Source organism: Clupea harengus, chromosome 23 (assembly GCF_900700415.2).
Source record: "Clupea harengus chromosome 23, Ch_v2.0.2, whole genome shotgun sequence".
Taxonomy (NCBI): domain Eukaryota; kingdom Metazoa; phylum Chordata; class Actinopteri; order Clupeiformes; family Clupeidae; genus Clupea; species Clupea harengus.
The window spans coordinates 22933616-22951115 of NC_045174.1; the positions used below are offsets into that span (position 1 = coordinate 22933616).

Below are 17500 nucleotides of genomic sequence, written 5' to 3' on the forward strand. Positions count from 1 at the left end.
GATTTTGTGATGTCTGTGATGAGAACACTGAAGTGCTCTGCAGGGATACAAGGGCAACAGCTAATCTTCAGTTAAAGGAAACAAGGGCAACAGCTAATCTTCAGTTAAAGGAAACAAGGGCAACAGCTAATCTTCAGTTAAAGGAAACAAGGGCAACCGCTAATCTTCAGTTAAGGGGAACCTCAGGCACATATAACAAGGTAAATATACAAAATAATAGCTCGTAATATTTTGTTTCATAGGTCTATTGAATAAATGAATGAATAAAAGCAAGTGACTTCAAAACCTACTGGACTTTCATCGTCATGTTGCATTATGAACGCTGCAGGTCACGTTTCCTATAGTAAATTCATCGACTCATACAGTAACAGATTGATAGTACTTCGTCCAATAAAGATACCATGGACGCTGTCAACTACCAATCAAATCTTTCTCTCACAGATACCCCCACCCACTTTGGATTATTCATCGCGTGCAGATGGTCATTCAACACTTGGATGCGTGCACCTACGGGAGAGACAGCAGCTTAGACAGCGCGTACTTAAATAGCAAAACAATAGAAGCTGTTTTAAAAAAAGGGCCAACTCATAGGCTATAGATTGTATTTTGTTTAGTATTACCTTTGTATAAACTTAGCAAATTAGTTTAATCGATCTCTAAAAAGTTTTACAGGAGTCATGAAAAACAAGTCCTGCTAACTACTCGAGTAGCAACTGCGGTGCAGCTTGGCAACAGAGCTAGCACTCAAAAGGAAGCACTAAATTAACCCGAGAAAACAAACGACTGAAATGAGCACGTCAGTTGACTTTGTGTAGAGTTCAGCGTTGTCTGTGAAAGTTGCGTTCTGTCCTCCAAACTTTACTTTGCTAGCGACACTAAGCAACAGTTTGCTGCGGCTGTCGGTCCATGCGTGGGAGGGAGGGATGTGTAGCCGCGGCGGAGTTGGGGTCGCCCGGGGCAGCTCAGGTCTGCAGCCGATGAAGGCGACTGTCCCCTTCCAGCTTAGCAACAGTAGCAGCAGCAAACCTCAGCCGGCTCTGAGAGATGCCAAGTCAGGTAATGTGAAAGTTACAGGTTGAAAACAAGTCATGCACATTGACCAGTGTTGCAACCCTCTGTCTCTGTTTTAGCTCTTCTTTAAACAGAGGTCATTGTGCCCCGTACTATGGACCTAGCTGTCCTATAAATTAGCCTACATTTGGCTCATTTTGCACTTAAAATGTCAACGGGATTTGCTATTTAAAGGATACGTCAGCAAACGTTAAATGCGATAAGTCGTTCGATTTCCTTTCATTTTTCTGTAATGTAAGGATTTCCAAATGCATTGTTTCTTTGCATGACTGATCATTTTTAATATTGCATCGTTATGACCCACATGTTGCCCGCCGTTTTAACAGAACCAGTGAAGTGACCCCTCAGTCTACAGACAAAAGCTCAATGTCATTGTGCTAACTGTTTTTGTTTTGAGAGTAAATTAGTGAAATATTGCCTGTCTACACCGGAAAGTGAAATAACCCTTGCGCCATTAAACTTTAAATGAACTGTTAAAAAAAAAAAAAAAAAAAAAAACCTTTAAGTGAACAAGAATGTATCGGCGGAAAAGGTCAAGTTCAGGATAGAGAAGTTACTGCACGAACAGCTTCAGGCAAACTCACGTCAGCTAGCTAACGTGGTTGTGGTTTCATAGTGGGTAAAAACCCCAGTGCAAAATTGGTCCAGTGGCTTGTCTGAAAGAGAGTGTAACAATGCAGTTGTCGTGTATGCAAATATTTGTTGGTAATAATTTATTTATGCTTGCACCCTCATGTGCGTGAAAAGTACCCTTGGTAAAGTTTGCCTAGAGCTGCATGACAGACATGATTTATTGCGCACATTTCTGTGTATGGTAGTCCTAAATTTAACAATGCATATTTTCCAATTACCTTAGCTGCAGTGTATGAGAAACCGCTGTGGTGCTCACTGAATGGACAGATTCCACACAGCCAGTCATTGGACTCCATTGTGGGTCCGTATCTGCATGGACACTGGCCAAAGGATGGAGCACACTATAAGAAGGACAAATCCACCCAGGTGAGAACGCAGTGACGAGTTAAACACACACGCCTTTGGTTATCTTGTGTTGATCCTATTATTGTGAACAGTGAGACCAGGGGCTCAAACATAAAGGTTCATGTTTTGTTTGTTCTCATCAAGAGCTGCCTTGTGCTCCATTTTTGTATTAAAGGTAAGTCTGAGATTCTAATACAATACACTTTTTGCCAAATTAAACGATTTTCTCCTCACCGTCCCCTAGCAGCTCGTTCAGTGCTAAAAAAAAAAATTTAAAAAAAAACTCCAGGGTTCAGGCCTGGCTCTGTACATGGGAAACACATTCCAGCCAATCAGCACATTGCTTTTGGGAGCACGGAAGGGAGGGTGAACTTTAATATCAATAACCTTTCACCAGAATCACAGACTCCACCTTTAACTCCCTAATGCTCACTTTTCACACGGGTTCAATCCCATCTTTCAGGCATCAGTAGATGGAGGAGCAGTGAGGCCAGTTGTTTGGTGTTTTGCATGGTTGCACCACTCAAATGTTCTGATGAATGTGTCTGAGTGTCTTGTAGTGGGGTTCGTCATTAGTAATGCAAAACAGCATGCAGTTGCAACACTGTGTGTGACCTGCTGCTTTGTGGAAAGGCACTACAGTGCCCACAGGGCCGTTCACATTTGCAAAACACTCTTCAGGACTCGCTTACAAAACACTCTTCAGGACTCGCTTACAAAACACTCTTCAGGACTCGCTTACAAAACACTCTTCAGGACTCGCTTACAAAACACTCTTCAGGACTCGCTTACAAAACACTCTTCAGGACTCGCTTACAAAACACTCTTCAGGACTCGCTTACAAAACACTCCTCAGGACTCGCTTACAAAACACTCTTCAGGACTCGCTTACAAAACACTCCTCAGGACTCGCTTACAAAACACTCTTCAGGACTCGCTTACAAAACACTCTTCAGGACTCGCTTACAAAACACTCTTCAGGACTCGCTTGCATGAATGTTCTGCAAGCTGGACGATGCCCATGCACAGATGTGAGGTCAAGTTTAGAGTTGCATGAAAATTTAAATTCAAATTTTTTTTGCAAAAAGGTTGATTTTGAGACAGAAGGGTGTGACAAAACCGACTGGATGAGAGAGAGAGAGAGAAAGAGATGGGTGGAGGATGACGCAAACCACAGCCATGATAAAAAAAAAAAAAAAAAAAAAAAAAGTCAGCTGAAATGGCTTTTTTTTTTCTCTCTCTCTCTCTCTCCGGCCTGGTTGTAAGGGCACCCGCTGTAAGCTTAGTGTGCTGGAATCAACAAACCACAAAACCTCTACCCGTTCCACCCTCTTGTTACTTCAGAAACCTCACCATCACTCTCCGCTGCTATTTCGCACCTATTTCTACACTCTGCTACTTTAGTTTCGAGACCTCACCATCTCCTCGCCAATCAAACTCAAACTCTTGCCCCAGTACCAACTGCATAGTGCATAGCCGTGGAGATAAGTCGGAATCACCAGTGTGTTTATCTGTATGATCAAGATGGCTTTGAAGATGAGGACCAAACTAGTTGCCCCTGAAACGTACCTAAAACTGTGGGAAACTGCTGCAGACCATTGCTTTAACTCTGCATGGAGAAATCAGAGCTACTTCATCTGACCCAGTGGCACCGTCATGGCAAAAAGTGACCGGGTGCCAAAAAGAGCCCAGGTTATGTAATATTGGCTTTCGAACGACTCTTGAGTGACAGTTGCTATACCAACTAGCATTACGTAACCCGGACACTACGTAACCCGGGCACTTTTTGGTCAGTCTCAAGAGTCGTTCGAAAGCCATCAGCTACTTGTTAGTCACTTATTGTGCCTAAAACTATTAAGTATTCTGTTTTAGCTACACCTGCCGGTATCCTGTACATCAACATTTGCAGTCAATACTACTTTTTGAATCGCTATATATTGTGGCTAAACAAATTTTTACCCGGTAAATAAAGTGTTCCATTTTAGCCGTTTACATCATCATTTGCATTTCAATTGAAATTGTTTAGAGTAGAAATTCGTTTTTATAAAAAGGAGAAAATATACTGATATACGGTGCTTGTTTATCTACCTTTTTAGCAACCCACCCAGTTAATTTGCTAACATCTTAAATAATATACGGTACGGTGCTTGTTCATATACCTTTTAAGCAAGCTAGCCAGTTAATTTAATAACATCTTAAATACTATACGGTGCTTGTTCATCTACCTTTTTAGCAAGCCAGCCAGTTAATTTGCTAACATCTTAAATAATTTAAGATCTACCATTTATTTGTTGATATAGGCCTATTTAGAAAGACTTGGGAGAGTTCATACTAGCTTGCTAGCTAAACACTAAGCAAAATAATGTGCCCCAGCTAACGGAGGAATTGCTAATCGCTAACGAGATGCTAGCGGCGAAACCGGTTGAAATGTACTTACTTTGACACTATGACAAACTTGTGAGTCAACAACTTTCCTAACACAGTCAAACATCAAGCACATGGTTGTTTTGCTTGGTTTATTGCAGGTAAAATACAGGCAAGCTGGTCTCAGGTAGCGAAGTATAATGCGAGATGCTCTGGGGTAAATTGCGTTATTGAGGTTGTCTGACTTCCAAAAAGAGCCCGGGTGACGTAATGCTAACGTTGGTATAGCAACTGTCACTCAAGAGTCGTTCGAAAGCCAATATTACATCACCCGGGCTCTTTTTGGCACCCGGTCACTTTTTGCCATGACAGCACCTGAATGAGTGTGTGTGTGTGTGTGTGTGTGTGTGTGTGTGTGTGTGTGTGGTGCTGCAGCAGCCACTGCACAGCTGTAGTTTTAAATAGCTGGAAGCGTGTGTGTGACTGTCAGTGCGAGTGCGAGTGCTGACCATGTCACGCCATCAGATCAGTCCTTCCTTCCTTTTTCAACCTAAGGCCTTTATCAAAGCAAGTGTGACTTATTTTCCCTGATGTTGTCAATTTAAGTGACCGTTAAGGATGACTGTTTGTTGATGGTGAAGATTTGAGATGTTAACAGGAAAATACTGACTAACCTCTTTATTGATGATATGACACTTTCTTTCTACAGCATGATCCCACTGGGCAGTTAGTGAAGTGACACACGGCTAATAACCAGACTTACCATTTATGAGGACGACGCAAACCACAGCCATGATTAAAAAAAAAAAATTCTACGCTCTGCCACTTTAGTTTCGAGACCTCCCCATCTCCTCGCCAATCAAACTCAAACTCTTGCCCCAGTACCAACTGCATAGTGCATAGCCGTGGAGATTAGGGGGAATCACCAGTGTGATCTGTATGATCAAGATGGCTTATAAATGGCTATAAACCAGACTTAACATTTATGAGGGGAATGTTGTGAGTCCAGTCACTCATAATGCCACATAGTGATGGTTAGTGCTGGTGGGTACTTGGTCTTTGATTACCTGGATCTTTGTAGAATTTAGTTTGAGTGCCACTGCGGAGTGTTCTGTGTAGAGTTTGATTGGTACAGTCTGGTGAGAACGAGCCATTAGTCCCTTGTGACTCTGTCTTGAGTTTGATTAGTATGGTCTGTGATTGGGGATGAGTTGTATAGAGTTTGATTAGTATGGTCTGTGATCAAACTACAGTTCGTTTTGTACAGTCTGGTGAGAATGAGCTGTAAGTCCCTCGTGTCTTGTCTTGAGATGAGTTGGCATGGTTTGTGATGAGGTTGATCTGTGTAGAGTTTGATTAGTACGGTCTGGTAAGAAGTTATTTTTGAGAACTTGGGAAGAGTTTGATACGTATGATCTGCGATGGGTTCAGCTGCGCACAGTATGATTTAGTTGGGTCTGTCTGATCCGTATGGTCTGTCGAGTGATCAGTTAAACCCTCATGGTTCTGGTTTTAACCCGGTGTAACCCTAATGGTTCTGGTTTAAGTGTAATCCTCATGGTTCTGGTTGTAACCTTAATGGTTCTGGTTCTAACCCTAATGGTTCTGGTTGTAACCCAGTGTAACCTTAATGGTTCTGGTTGTAACCCTCATGGTTCTGGTTTAAGTGTAATCCTCATGGTTCTGGTTGTAACCTTAATGGTTCTGGTTCTAACCCTAATGGTTCTGGTTGTAACCCAGTGTAACCTTAATGGTTCTGGTTCTAATCCTAATGGTTCTGGTTGTAACCCAGTGTAACCTTAATGGTTCTGGTTCTAATCCTAATGGTTCTGGTTGTAACCCAGTGTAACCCTAATGGTTCTGGTTGTAACCCAGTGTAACCTTAATGGTTCTGGTTTAAGTGTAACCCTAATGGTTCTGGTTCTAACCCAGTATAACCTTAATGGTTCTGGTTCTAATCCTAATGGTTCTGGTTCTAACCCTCATGGTTCTGGTCCTCTCTCCAGACTCCAGCCTCGTGGGCGGACGACCAGCAGAGCAGCCCGGGAGGAGGCATCCATAAGCGCTCGGCATCATGGGGCAGTGCGACGCACAGAGAGGTGACCCCCTTCTTAGACTGTGCAGTGTCCTTGTCATTGCTCAAGTTGTGGCATTTCCATGCAAATATTACATTCATGTCAGGGCCATAACGAATGCTGACGCATTGGCCTCTAACTGTAATGTCTAAATGGATTCGGTCACGTCATGTAACCATTTGGGGGAGAAGGACATCCTCAAACAATGGCATTTGTGCATACATGGACGAAATGCACTTAAAAAAAAATGTAATTGGTGCAAGAGAGAATGGTTATTTGCATGGAATTACCATCTAACATAACCCAGTACTTGTAATCGTGTGTGTCTGTGTGTGTTTCATAAGCCTATGCACAGTATACTTTTAGTATGTCAGTTTTAGTGTGTCAGTATACTTTTATAGTTCTGATGTTCTACATTTTGACATTCTATATGTATCTCTCTCTCTCTTGCCCTCCTTTCTTAGTTTTTTCTTTCCCAGCTTTTTCTCTCTCTCCCTCTCTCTCTCTCTGTCTGTCTGTCTGTCTGTGTGTGTGTGTGTGTGTGTGTGTGTGTGTGTGTGTGTGTGTGTGTGTGTGTGTGTGTGTGTGCCCCCTGCCATCTTGATGTCTTATTGTCTGTCCTTTCGTGTGGGTTCCAGGTGTCCCGACAGCGTCAGCAGCAGCAGCAGCATGCTGTGGTCCTGGGCGGTAGCCTGGATAGGAGGAGGACCCACGCGCTCACACAGGCTGGCTCCTCACCCTGGATCACTCAGGTACTCAACACAGTGTAGCGTAGCTCAGAGTACCCTATCTCTGTGTGGCCTAGCTCGGCGCAATGCAACATGGTGTAGCCTAGCTCAGCGTAACGCTACGGTGTAGCCTAGCTCAGCGTAACGCTTCAGTGTAACACTACACGGTGTAGCATAGCTCAGCTTAGCGCTACATGGTGTAGCCTAGCTCTGCGTAACGCTACAGTGTAACACTACACACTGTAGCATAGCTCAGCGCAACACTACAGTGTAACACTACACACTTTAGCTTCATAGGGAGCTCTTTTCTTTATGGTTCTTAAACTGCTACAGTGGAAACCCCCCAGCGTTTCCTTTAGCGAATTCTATGAGCTGTGTCAGGCAAGGCTGTTCACCTGTTTTTATTCTCTCTTGTGGCACACACATGCACACACTCACACACACACACACACACACACACACCCGCAGAGAAGATGTGGATGGTTATGAAGTGTAAGGGGAGAGAACACACACACACATGCGAGAGGAAGTGAAGAGAGTTGCAGCGTGAAGCAACAGGAAGAGTGGCAATGCGAGAAGAATGCTTCTCCTTTTTCAGATACCAGTTTCAGTCAGCTGAACACACAGACACTGTATTTATTTATTTATTTATTTATCTAAGGTTAATAACTATATCTAGATTTACTCTTGTCAGGCAGTGATTACAGTAAAGAACATCATTTGGAGTGATCAAGTGATCATGAACACACTCGTGCACACACACACACACACACACACACACACACACACACACACAGTTCACTCTTATAGCAGGAATGCAGGTAAACTTTTAATAGGACATCTCAATGCCAAATCTGAACACCAATGGAAAAAAAAGAAAACTTCAAAAAGCTTTTTACAGTCCTTAGTAAAAACACACATGTACACACACATACATACAGGCTATAGCACACTAGTACACGTCAATATTTTGTATAGTTTATTGTATAGGTTTTGTGTCCTTCAGATCAGCATGTAACTGTGTTTGTGTCTGTCTCTTTCTCTCTTTGTGTGTCTTTGTCTCTGTCTCTGTCTCTGTTTCTGTGTCTGTCTGGTGTGTGTGTGTGTGTGTGTGTGTGTGTGTGTGTGTCTGTGTCTGTGTCTCTGTCTCTGTCTCTGTCTCTGTCTCTGTCTCTGTCTCTGTCTCTGTCTCTGTGTGTGTGTGTGTGTGTGTGTGTTTGTGTGTTCAGAGCCAGCCTGTGACCATCCCTCTTAATGCCCTCCACACTCGACTGAGACACAGTGAGGAGAAACTGGACCAGGAGCTGGAGACCATCTTTAAACACCAAACACTACTGCAACTCCCAGATGTAAGAGAACGCGCACACACACACACACACACACACACACACACACATACTCTCACCCACTCTCACCACTCACCACCCACTACTGCAGCTCCCAGATGTAAGATAACACACACACACACACTACTGCAGCTCTCAGATGTGAGAGGACACACCCACACACACACACACACACACTACTGCAGCTCCCAGATGTAAGATAACACACACACACACACACACACACACACACACACACACACACACTACTGCAGCTCCCAGATATAAGAGGGTACACGTGCGCACACACTCACCGCTCACTACTGCAACTCCCAGATGTAAGAGAACACACACACACACACACACACACACACACACACTACTTCAGCTCTCAGATGTAAGAAAACACACGTTCACACACGCACAGACTGATATAAAACACACACACACACACACACACACACACACCCACGCTTACAGACTGATGTAAAACTCTCACTTGCATTTTCGAGTTTTATTTTGAACAATAGATTCGTGAATTGGGCTATGCTATGTAAACCGCAATCCTCAATCTTTGTGTGACTGACTGTCTGTGTGTGTGTGTGTGTGTGTGTGTGTGTGTGTGTGTGTGTGTGTGTGTGTGTGTGTGTGTGTGTGTGTGTGTGTGTGTGTGTGTGTGTGTGTGTGTGTGTAGTTCCTGGTCCCTAATGGACGTAGAGGTCCAGTCCCCCCGTACAGCAACTGCAGCAGCTACAGTGAGCATCAAAGCGGCCTCTCTTCCTCCTCCTCCTCCTCCTCTCCTTCCTCCTCTCCCGCCTCGTCCCTCTCCTCCTCCTCCTCCTGCTCGCCTGGTCCGTCCCCGATGCCCCATCTACTGGAGCCTGATGGAGGTGGGTGGTACCCTTCTCTGTAGGGCTGAACGATTAATTGCATTTGCGATTTAATCGCGATATGATAGAACGCGATTTTCTAACCGCAACGTTCGCGATTAAAAAACGTGGTCTAAAAAAAAAAAAAAAAAAAATTTAATTTTTTTTTTTTTTTTTTTAAGATGGTACATTTTGCACACAGTGTTTAAAAAGTGCATGCCTAGTGTTTATACTTAAAATTACTTTTTTTTAAATTACTTAAATGCACAGTGGCAAAGCCACCGATTTGTTGTTCTTGTTTCTGTAATGAGCAGTTAAATAAAAATGTAAAATGTGGGATAGAATATTTTACACTAAATGTATCTTATATTGTGTTGGTCATATTTAAATCATTCATTACGTTTTGTTGGGGGAAAAAAAAGAGGATTAAAAAAAAAAATCGCATATTAAATCGCAATCGCAATATTTTGGTAAAAAATCGCAATTAGATTATTTTCCCAAATCGTTCAGCCCTACTTCTCTGTCCTGTGTCCATACTGCAGCGGTTTGGCTGGCGGCTAAGGGCTAAGCTATCAGGATCAGCTTCTAGAGCTGAGCTGGTGTTCAGCGAGCACTGTGGTCACAGCCTCTCATCGTATGGGTTCACCTTGCTTAAAGGTGCAGTCTGTGATTCTGGTGATAGATTGATGATATTATATCTTACGCTATTCCCTTCCGTGCTCCTGAAGCAAAGTATTGATTGACAGGTGAAAGATTGATGATATTTAATCTTACGCTCTTCCCTTCCGTGCTCCTGAAGCAAAGTATTGATTGACAGGTGAAAGATTGATGATATTTGATCTTACCCTTTCCCTTCCATGCTCCTGAAGCAAAGTATTGATTGGCTGGAAAAGTGTATGGGGCGGTCGGAGCGAGTTTGTTTCCCATATACAGAGCAAGGACTGTGAACTATGAACTCTGGAGTGTGCACTTCTCGAGTGCACACTGAACAGTCAGCTAGAGGACCATGAGGATCAATTTGCTGAATTTGACTGAAGTCTATTGGATTAGAATAGCAGACTGCATCTTATGTGTTCCTCAATATTTGACCATTGCATGACGTGTCATTATAGCCCCTGTGCTTTAAATTACTAGTACTTCCGTTCTCTTTATTTGTGTTCTAACTTTAATTTTTAATTTATACCTTTTTTTTTTATGTTAAAAACTTCTCCTGCAACAGTGAATGTGATGTTATGATGCGTATAATGTTTACACGTGTGATTTTCATTTCTGATTGAATTGTCTCGTGCTCCAGAGGTGTGTGTGGATGGCGGGCCCTCAGAGGTGTGTGTGGATGGCGGGCCCTCAGAGGTGTGTGTGGATGGCGGGCCCTCTGAGGTGTGTGTGGATGGCGGGCCCTCAGAGGTGTGTGTGGATGGCGGGCCCTCGGCTCGTCCCTCGGTGGGCGGGGGGGGCGGGGCCCTGTCCTTGCTCGTGTCCTCCCCCCACCCCAACAAGAGTGTGTGCTTCCAGAGGGAGCCGCCCGAAGGCTGCGAGAAGGTGCCGGTGTGTGAGGATGCACTGTGAGTGTGAACACACACACACACTCACCCACTCACTCACTCACACACACACACACACACACTCACACACTCACACACTCACTCACTCACTCACTCACTCACTCACTCACTCACTCACTCACTCACTCACTCACTCATCTCTAACTCAACTAATGTTGAAATGACTAGGTCCATCTATTGGCCACAGAGGGTATTACACATTACCAGATTTTCCACTAGTAGTAAGGAACATTGTCTGTGTTCTAGAACATGCAAGTAGGGATAAGTTTTACATGCCAATATTTTGGTGATTATTAGTGTGCTGTGTATTATCAATGTTATCTATATTTCATGTATTTGTCCAGTTCTCTCTTTGTCTCAAACATGCTAACACATTGGACACATTTCCTTGTCCCATATTGGCACCATTATCTGTATCTCAATTTAAATGTTATTTTCCATCTCTCTCTCTGTTTGTCCTTCTAGGGGTTCCGTCATGACGCAGGTCCGTGTTCCTACTTCTTGCCCTGACCCAGATAAGGTCAACTTCAGACCGCGGAGGGGCTCCACCTTTTGCCCCGTCAGTCTGCACAAGCCCCACCTACCCTCCATAGACTTCCTGTTTCGCAACCTATCGGTGTCGCCTGGCTCTGAGTGGGCGGGGCAGACAGGCACAGGAACGCCCTCTCTTGACTCTGCCACTACCAAGAGAGAGACTGAGATGGGCATAAGCAACCGGGAGAAGAGGTAGTGCTAGTGTGTGTGTGTGTGTGTGTGTGTGTGTGTGTGTGTGTGTGTGTTTGTGTGTGTGTGTGTGTGAGAGAGAGAGAGAGAATGTGTGTGTTTTACTGTGAAAAATTCAGGGTGATGGGAGAACTGTGATCCCTCTCTCCTTCCTTCAGTGTCTTGAAGGTTTTCTATCGTTCTTTTTTTCTTTCTTTTTTTTATATATATATATATATAAAAAGTCTTCCTGTATCCCCCTGAACAGGGTTGTTCACCATAGAGCCATAGATCAGTGTCTGCTGGCCTGTGACTCAACATCTGCCCAAAGGAATGAATGAGTTTTGAAAACTGAGTTTTGCCAAGAGTGTATGGAAATGCTGTAGAGCGTATTACTGGTCTCCTCTTAGACATGATTCTCAAGCCAGTGTTAACAGCACCAAAACCATAATAAATATGTTTAAGAATAAAAATTAAAAAACCTAAATATATATATATATACATAAGAAATTTGCAAATCATAGAAGACGGACCAATTTTCAGTGAGGATGTGTTGAGCATTGCATATGATAGGGCATTGCTTTGTCACCAAAAAGAAAAGGAAAAAGTGCTGTAAGACGCGTGATGCAAGTGTTTGAGGTTGGAAGGAACCGTGTCTTTTCGAAAGAAGGAAAACCTGACCTGTGCTGCCAGCAGCTATGCAGACGCAAGTGAAAGACGTTGGTGCGTTCACACGGTCAACATCATGCTTCAGCCCATCGCCACTGTGTTCACCACTGTAACCATGACCTATTGACCTATCGACCTATTGACCTTTCAGTTTGTTTCTCTTACAACTGTTTCTGTAGAGAACAGGTTTATTAGAACTCGAGGAGGAAAGAGGCTGGTTCTTCACAGTTGGCAGACTGGCCATGCATTCAAAAGGACAGGACAGGTGCTGGCATAATGCCATATGATAAGTGTTTATGCTATAATGGTACAAGAAACCTCAGTTTTGAGTGATGTGCAAAATATATATTTTTAACTAATATCTTGGTTTAAGACCATATCATATTACAATCTTCTTTATTTAAATATGGTATTTATTAATTTTGAAAGGGATGTTGTCAACCTTTTCTTATACATGCCAAAAGTATACCTTACTGGGTAGTCTTTTATTTCATGTTTTGGACATACAGTGTATTTCTGATTGTTTTGTTCTACAATGTCAAAGATGAGAGTTGAGCATTTTCTTTTTCTTTTCTACTACAGGGTAGATAGATGTCTTTGTGAGATGTTATGCACTTTTTTTTAGTTGGGAATGTTTTGAGTTCAATCCTGTACTCTACTTGAATTTACATTTACACAAAAAAAAAAAAAAAAACTAAACTTAGACAGATAATTGTTGTACTGTCTGCATAAGCTATGATCTGTTAGGCTGTGTTAGAACGACTGGTATAAGCGCTAATGTCACATGCACTTAGATTCATGCTTTTTATTTTTATTTTTGGGTGAAATTGTCACCTGCTTATTTGAATGCTTTGATATAACTGATCAGATTACACTTGTATTTAGATGACTTAAGGATGATTTACTTGGGAATTATTTGATGGACTTACTGAATGTGTTGCCGTTCTTGCAAACAAATGTTTTGTGTCGTTTTGGACAAGATAAATACCTTTTTATGAGCCTTTTGCTGTCTTTCATTGACTACTTTTAATCATTAGTTATGTATTTCACACACTCGCTCTCAACATTGTATTAGTCATTTTTGTCATGAGTATGTTAACATGCATGAACTTCACCGTAATCTTGGGACGCTTAAGTAGGCTACGGGAAGTACAATTGGACCGGTAGTGTATTTGTATCTCTGCAAAAGGCTTGTCATTGGTTGGCTTCGGTAATATGGGCGGAGTTACCAGTCGCAGCTCTTGGCGCTTCGCGCTTGTCACATTTCCCGGTCTCAGTAGAAGCACACCCGCTCACGACACACGTTTTCCAGCGGAGCGCTAATTAATTCTCTTAAATCGATACAGTATTATTTTAGTACTGAACGGATTACCAGAGACGCAGCAATGGTGATGGCAACTGTATGGAAGCAACTCAAACACCACCCGGCAGTAAGTAGGCTAACCATCCAATTAAGATGTTGTAGTAGATTTGGTGTCATTCCGCAATGACATTGAGACGTGCCGGTAATGTACCGAATGCGCGCCCCTCCCGTGATCGGCTCATGGGTTGGTCGCATCCTTTTGGAAGACATAGTGGTTATATCTGTGAATACAAGATGGCCTACGTTATCTATGCAATTTCTGTTTTCAGATTGGTCCTCATCTTGGATGAGCCTCATGCTTTTGATCAGAAAGGCATAATGTCATAATATGTGCTCACATTCCAAATAAGTTGAACCCTGGCAAGCAGAAAGTTTTTGACCTTGACGTCCAAGATGAGATATTGCCCGTAGCCTTATTATTTATTAAGGTGTAGGATGTGTTCAGAATGGCACACTATCTGTGGAAAATGCCTTTTATGAATGCTTCTGAACGATATAGTCCACAGTCTCAATGATTACTTGCCAGGGCTGACTGCTATGATAGGCCACGGTCAAAAAATCGAAAATCACATTAATTGGATGGCACCAATTACAATATATAGTCTTACTCTATATCTAGACCTAATGTATGATACTTTGGCACACTTATGTATTATTCCCTGCCTATGTAACCTATTTGCACTTGTCTGTGGCATCAGCTACAATGTACATATTTGTCATGCTGAAAATGGACTTTGGTCTTGGTGAAACTGAATGATTATGAATTTTCTTAATATTCAGTTTTTCAATCGTGTTTCATCCTATGATCAGCGTTGAGAGAAATGCGGCATTAAATCAATAACAGAAATAGGATGCAGTTCACATGGGGGGCGGTGTGGTGCCTTAGTTGCCATACATATAGGTCATATATGCACGTAGACATGCCATGACGTTTACACTGAGGCAAGAGTAATCTAGCACGCTGCACCGTCCACATTCATGGCGTGCAGGCAGCTATAGCTCAGATAACAGTATGGAATTAAAAAAAAAGAACAGCCTGTTCCAAGGACGATGAGGCGAAATGGAGGTTGTGCTGGCAGGAGGGCGTCGTTTTAGGAAGTAGTTTGCGATCTATTTTCTTTAATCAGATCTGTCCCTTATAGCAGAGTAGATAACGCAACGTAAACAGGGCGCACCGGCTGCGAGATATAGCCTAACTTTCGCCAGAGGCTGTGTCATAAATATATTTTTTCGTCATGATAAGGGGAAATAATAAACTTAACAGGTCATTTAATTCTTCAGGTAAATAAATGTAGATCCATTCGTCTACCTTGACACTGAAATACCGTCACTGAGCAGGACATTGTACTTTGTACCAGTCACGTCGTGTCGGAGCTTCTGCTGATGCACGGGACACAGCTCTCTCCCTGACACGATGCAGATGCTGTCATCTCTTCCCCGCGGCAGACTTGTTAAGAATAGCAACAGCGTTACCTTGGCTACAGGCCATGGATCCTTCTCAACTGAGATGTATATTACCTTCACTTTAGCATACATATTGGAGTGGTTACGTATACAGTTCAGCCGTGATATTTTAATATACTTGTGGTAGGTGTGTTTAGACAAGGTTTGCCCAGGTTTAATGTGTCCCTCTATTTCTTCTCTCGCCCTCTTCAGTTAATCCCTCTCTTCATATTCATTGGAGGAGGGGCAGCCATGTCCGCGCTCTACCTGGGCCGCCTGGCACTCAAGAACCCCGAGTGCTCGTAAGTGATCATAACTCCCACACACACACTCACACACACACACACACACACACACACACACACACACACACACACACACACACACACAACCCCAAAATTTGGAAATGGATGTATTTGCTTCTGTTTAAATGATCTGTCTAATTTGTGTCTAAATTGATTTAACGATCATTTCTCTGATAGCGCAGCACTGTAGCAGTAGTGTTCTGAGTTTGGTCTCAGTGCCTGACGGAGGCTGAGTTTAGTATCAGACGCTGACGGAGGCTGTTGTCTGCTGTTGCATCACAGGTGGGACCGTACGGGGAACCCTGAGCCCTGGAACAAGGTGGACCCCAACCACCAGTACAAAGTAAGTGGCATTGCATGTCCATGTCTCACACACACACACACACACACACACACACACACACACACACTCTCTCTCATTGCATGCCCATGTCTCTCACACACACACACACACACACACTCTCTCACTCTCTCTCATTGCATGCCCATGTCTCTCACACACACACACACACACACACACACACTCTCTCACTCTCTCTCATTGCATGCCCATGTCACACACACACACACACACTCTTACTTTCTCTCATTGCGTGCCCATGTCTCACACACACACACACACACACACACACACACACACACACTCTCACACACACACACACTCTCACTCTCTCTCATTGCATGCCCATGTCTCTCACACACACACACACACACACACACACTCTCACTCTCAGGGCTCTGCATGGGGGCACAGAATCTGAACACTGAAAAAAAGTGTAATTGAGGTATCTGTTTAGTTTAATCCTTTAACACTGTGATTGGGGTTGTGTGCTCCATAGGCTGAGCTAACAGTGCAGATTCATGATGAAATAGTGTGAGGGACATTAGATAGCACTGACTGACTGTGAGGGCACTTTGAATCACGGCACTAAATGCTGCAACAGTAAATGGGATTACATTAAGAGCACCGTTGTGTGGGAGATCAAGGTGATTATCTCGCTAGGGATGTTCAGTAAGACCTGTAAGCTTATCGTGGATGTTGAACGTGTGTGTTCACAGATGTTCGCAGTGAACATGGACTACTCCAAGCTGAAGAAGGACCGGCCTGACTTCTAAACGGGCCCTGGAGTCTCTGACAGCGCCCCCTACTGCACAGGAGCCAGATGCGTCTCTCATCAAAGTCACATTGAAATCATACTGCTGGTCAATATCATTTCTGCTAGAAGTGCCTCGGAGATCACAGACATCATACACACACATGCACTCGGCCAATAGCGTACACATACGCATACACACACATGCACGCGGTCAATAGCTTACACAAACGCATACACACACATGCACTCGGTCAATGGCTTACACATACGCATACACTCACACACACATACATGCACGCATACAGACACAAGAGGCCCATACATACACACACACTCTCATCCTTTGGCACATTACCAGATACCATTCTTGGCCATGTGCATCCGTTGTTCTCTCTCTGGTTGTCTTCCCCTGCTGAATAAAATAAGACAGCCTCCTACCTGTTCTAATTGCAAAAGCTCTTAGTGTGCTTTTTCGTGCTCTGTGTGTGACCTTAAACCTAATCATGTAATGTAAATTATTTGCAGATGAATGCACATCAACGATGTATGTAAAGAAAAAGTATTTTAATCACACCTGGTGTCATGTGCTTTGTGTCAGTGATCAGGGCCTTGGGTTGGTTTCTACTGAAGGTCAACGGGGTCATGTAATGACTGTAAAATGGGTTTAATGGGGCTAGGCATAGTTCTATATGACAGATTTCACAAGTATGCAAAACAAAAATGGACGAGAAGGAAAATTATACCATTTGAGATGATTTCAGATTCCCTGATTTCATTAGTAGCCTTTGTTTTCGGAAGTATCTTTGATAATTTATCTACAATCCTCACCAGATTGGTTTACCTGGCTTCAAATTATGCAGTAATAAGATATCCACTAAGCTGTGAAAACTCCGGTGACATCCTGGTCATCCAGCAACTGAGTGACATCATAATCTAACAGGAAAGGAAT

The 17500-nt window shown here is 43.2% G+C and overlaps 3 protein-coding genes across 10 annotated transcripts in view; all 3 read left to right on the forward strand.

Annotated features, from left to right (window-relative positions):
• LOC105893717 (SEC14-like protein 1) overlaps nucleotides 1-17500 on the forward strand; it is a 436978-nt gene that overhangs the window by 161456 nt on the left and 258022 nt on the right. The window lies entirely within an intron of this gene.
• On the forward strand, nucleotides 491-13343 carry LOC105902243 (protein FAM117A-like). 2 transcript variants are annotated; one of them, XM_042703285.1, is made up of 8 exons: nucleotides 491-1056; nucleotides 1928-2070; nucleotides 6420-6512; nucleotides 7127-7240; nucleotides 8446-8565; nucleotides 9236-9431; nucleotides 10705-10972; nucleotides 11438-13343. In XM_042703285.1, the coding sequence occupies exons 1-8, from the start codon at nucleotides 924-926 to the stop codon at nucleotides 11700-11702; spliced, it is 1332 nt and encodes a 443-aa protein (XP_042559219.1). In that variant the 5' UTR covers nucleotides 491-923; the 3' UTR covers nucleotides 11703-13343. The 2 variants fall into 2 exon arrangements, with proteins under 2 accessions (XP_042559219.1, XP_031417356.1); XM_031561496.2 differs by having other exon boundaries at nucleotides 10759-10972.
• On the forward strand, nucleotides 13590-16771 carry ndufa4b (NDUFA4 mitochondrial complex associated b). The gene is made up of 4 exons (XM_031561500.2): nucleotides 13590-13773; nucleotides 15363-15451; nucleotides 15737-15797; nucleotides 16514-16771. Exons 1-4 carry the CDS (start codon nucleotides 13729-13731, stop codon nucleotides 16568-16570), a joined length of 252 nt encoding a protein of 83 aa, XP_031417360.1. The 5' UTR covers nucleotides 13590-13728; the 3' UTR covers nucleotides 16571-16771.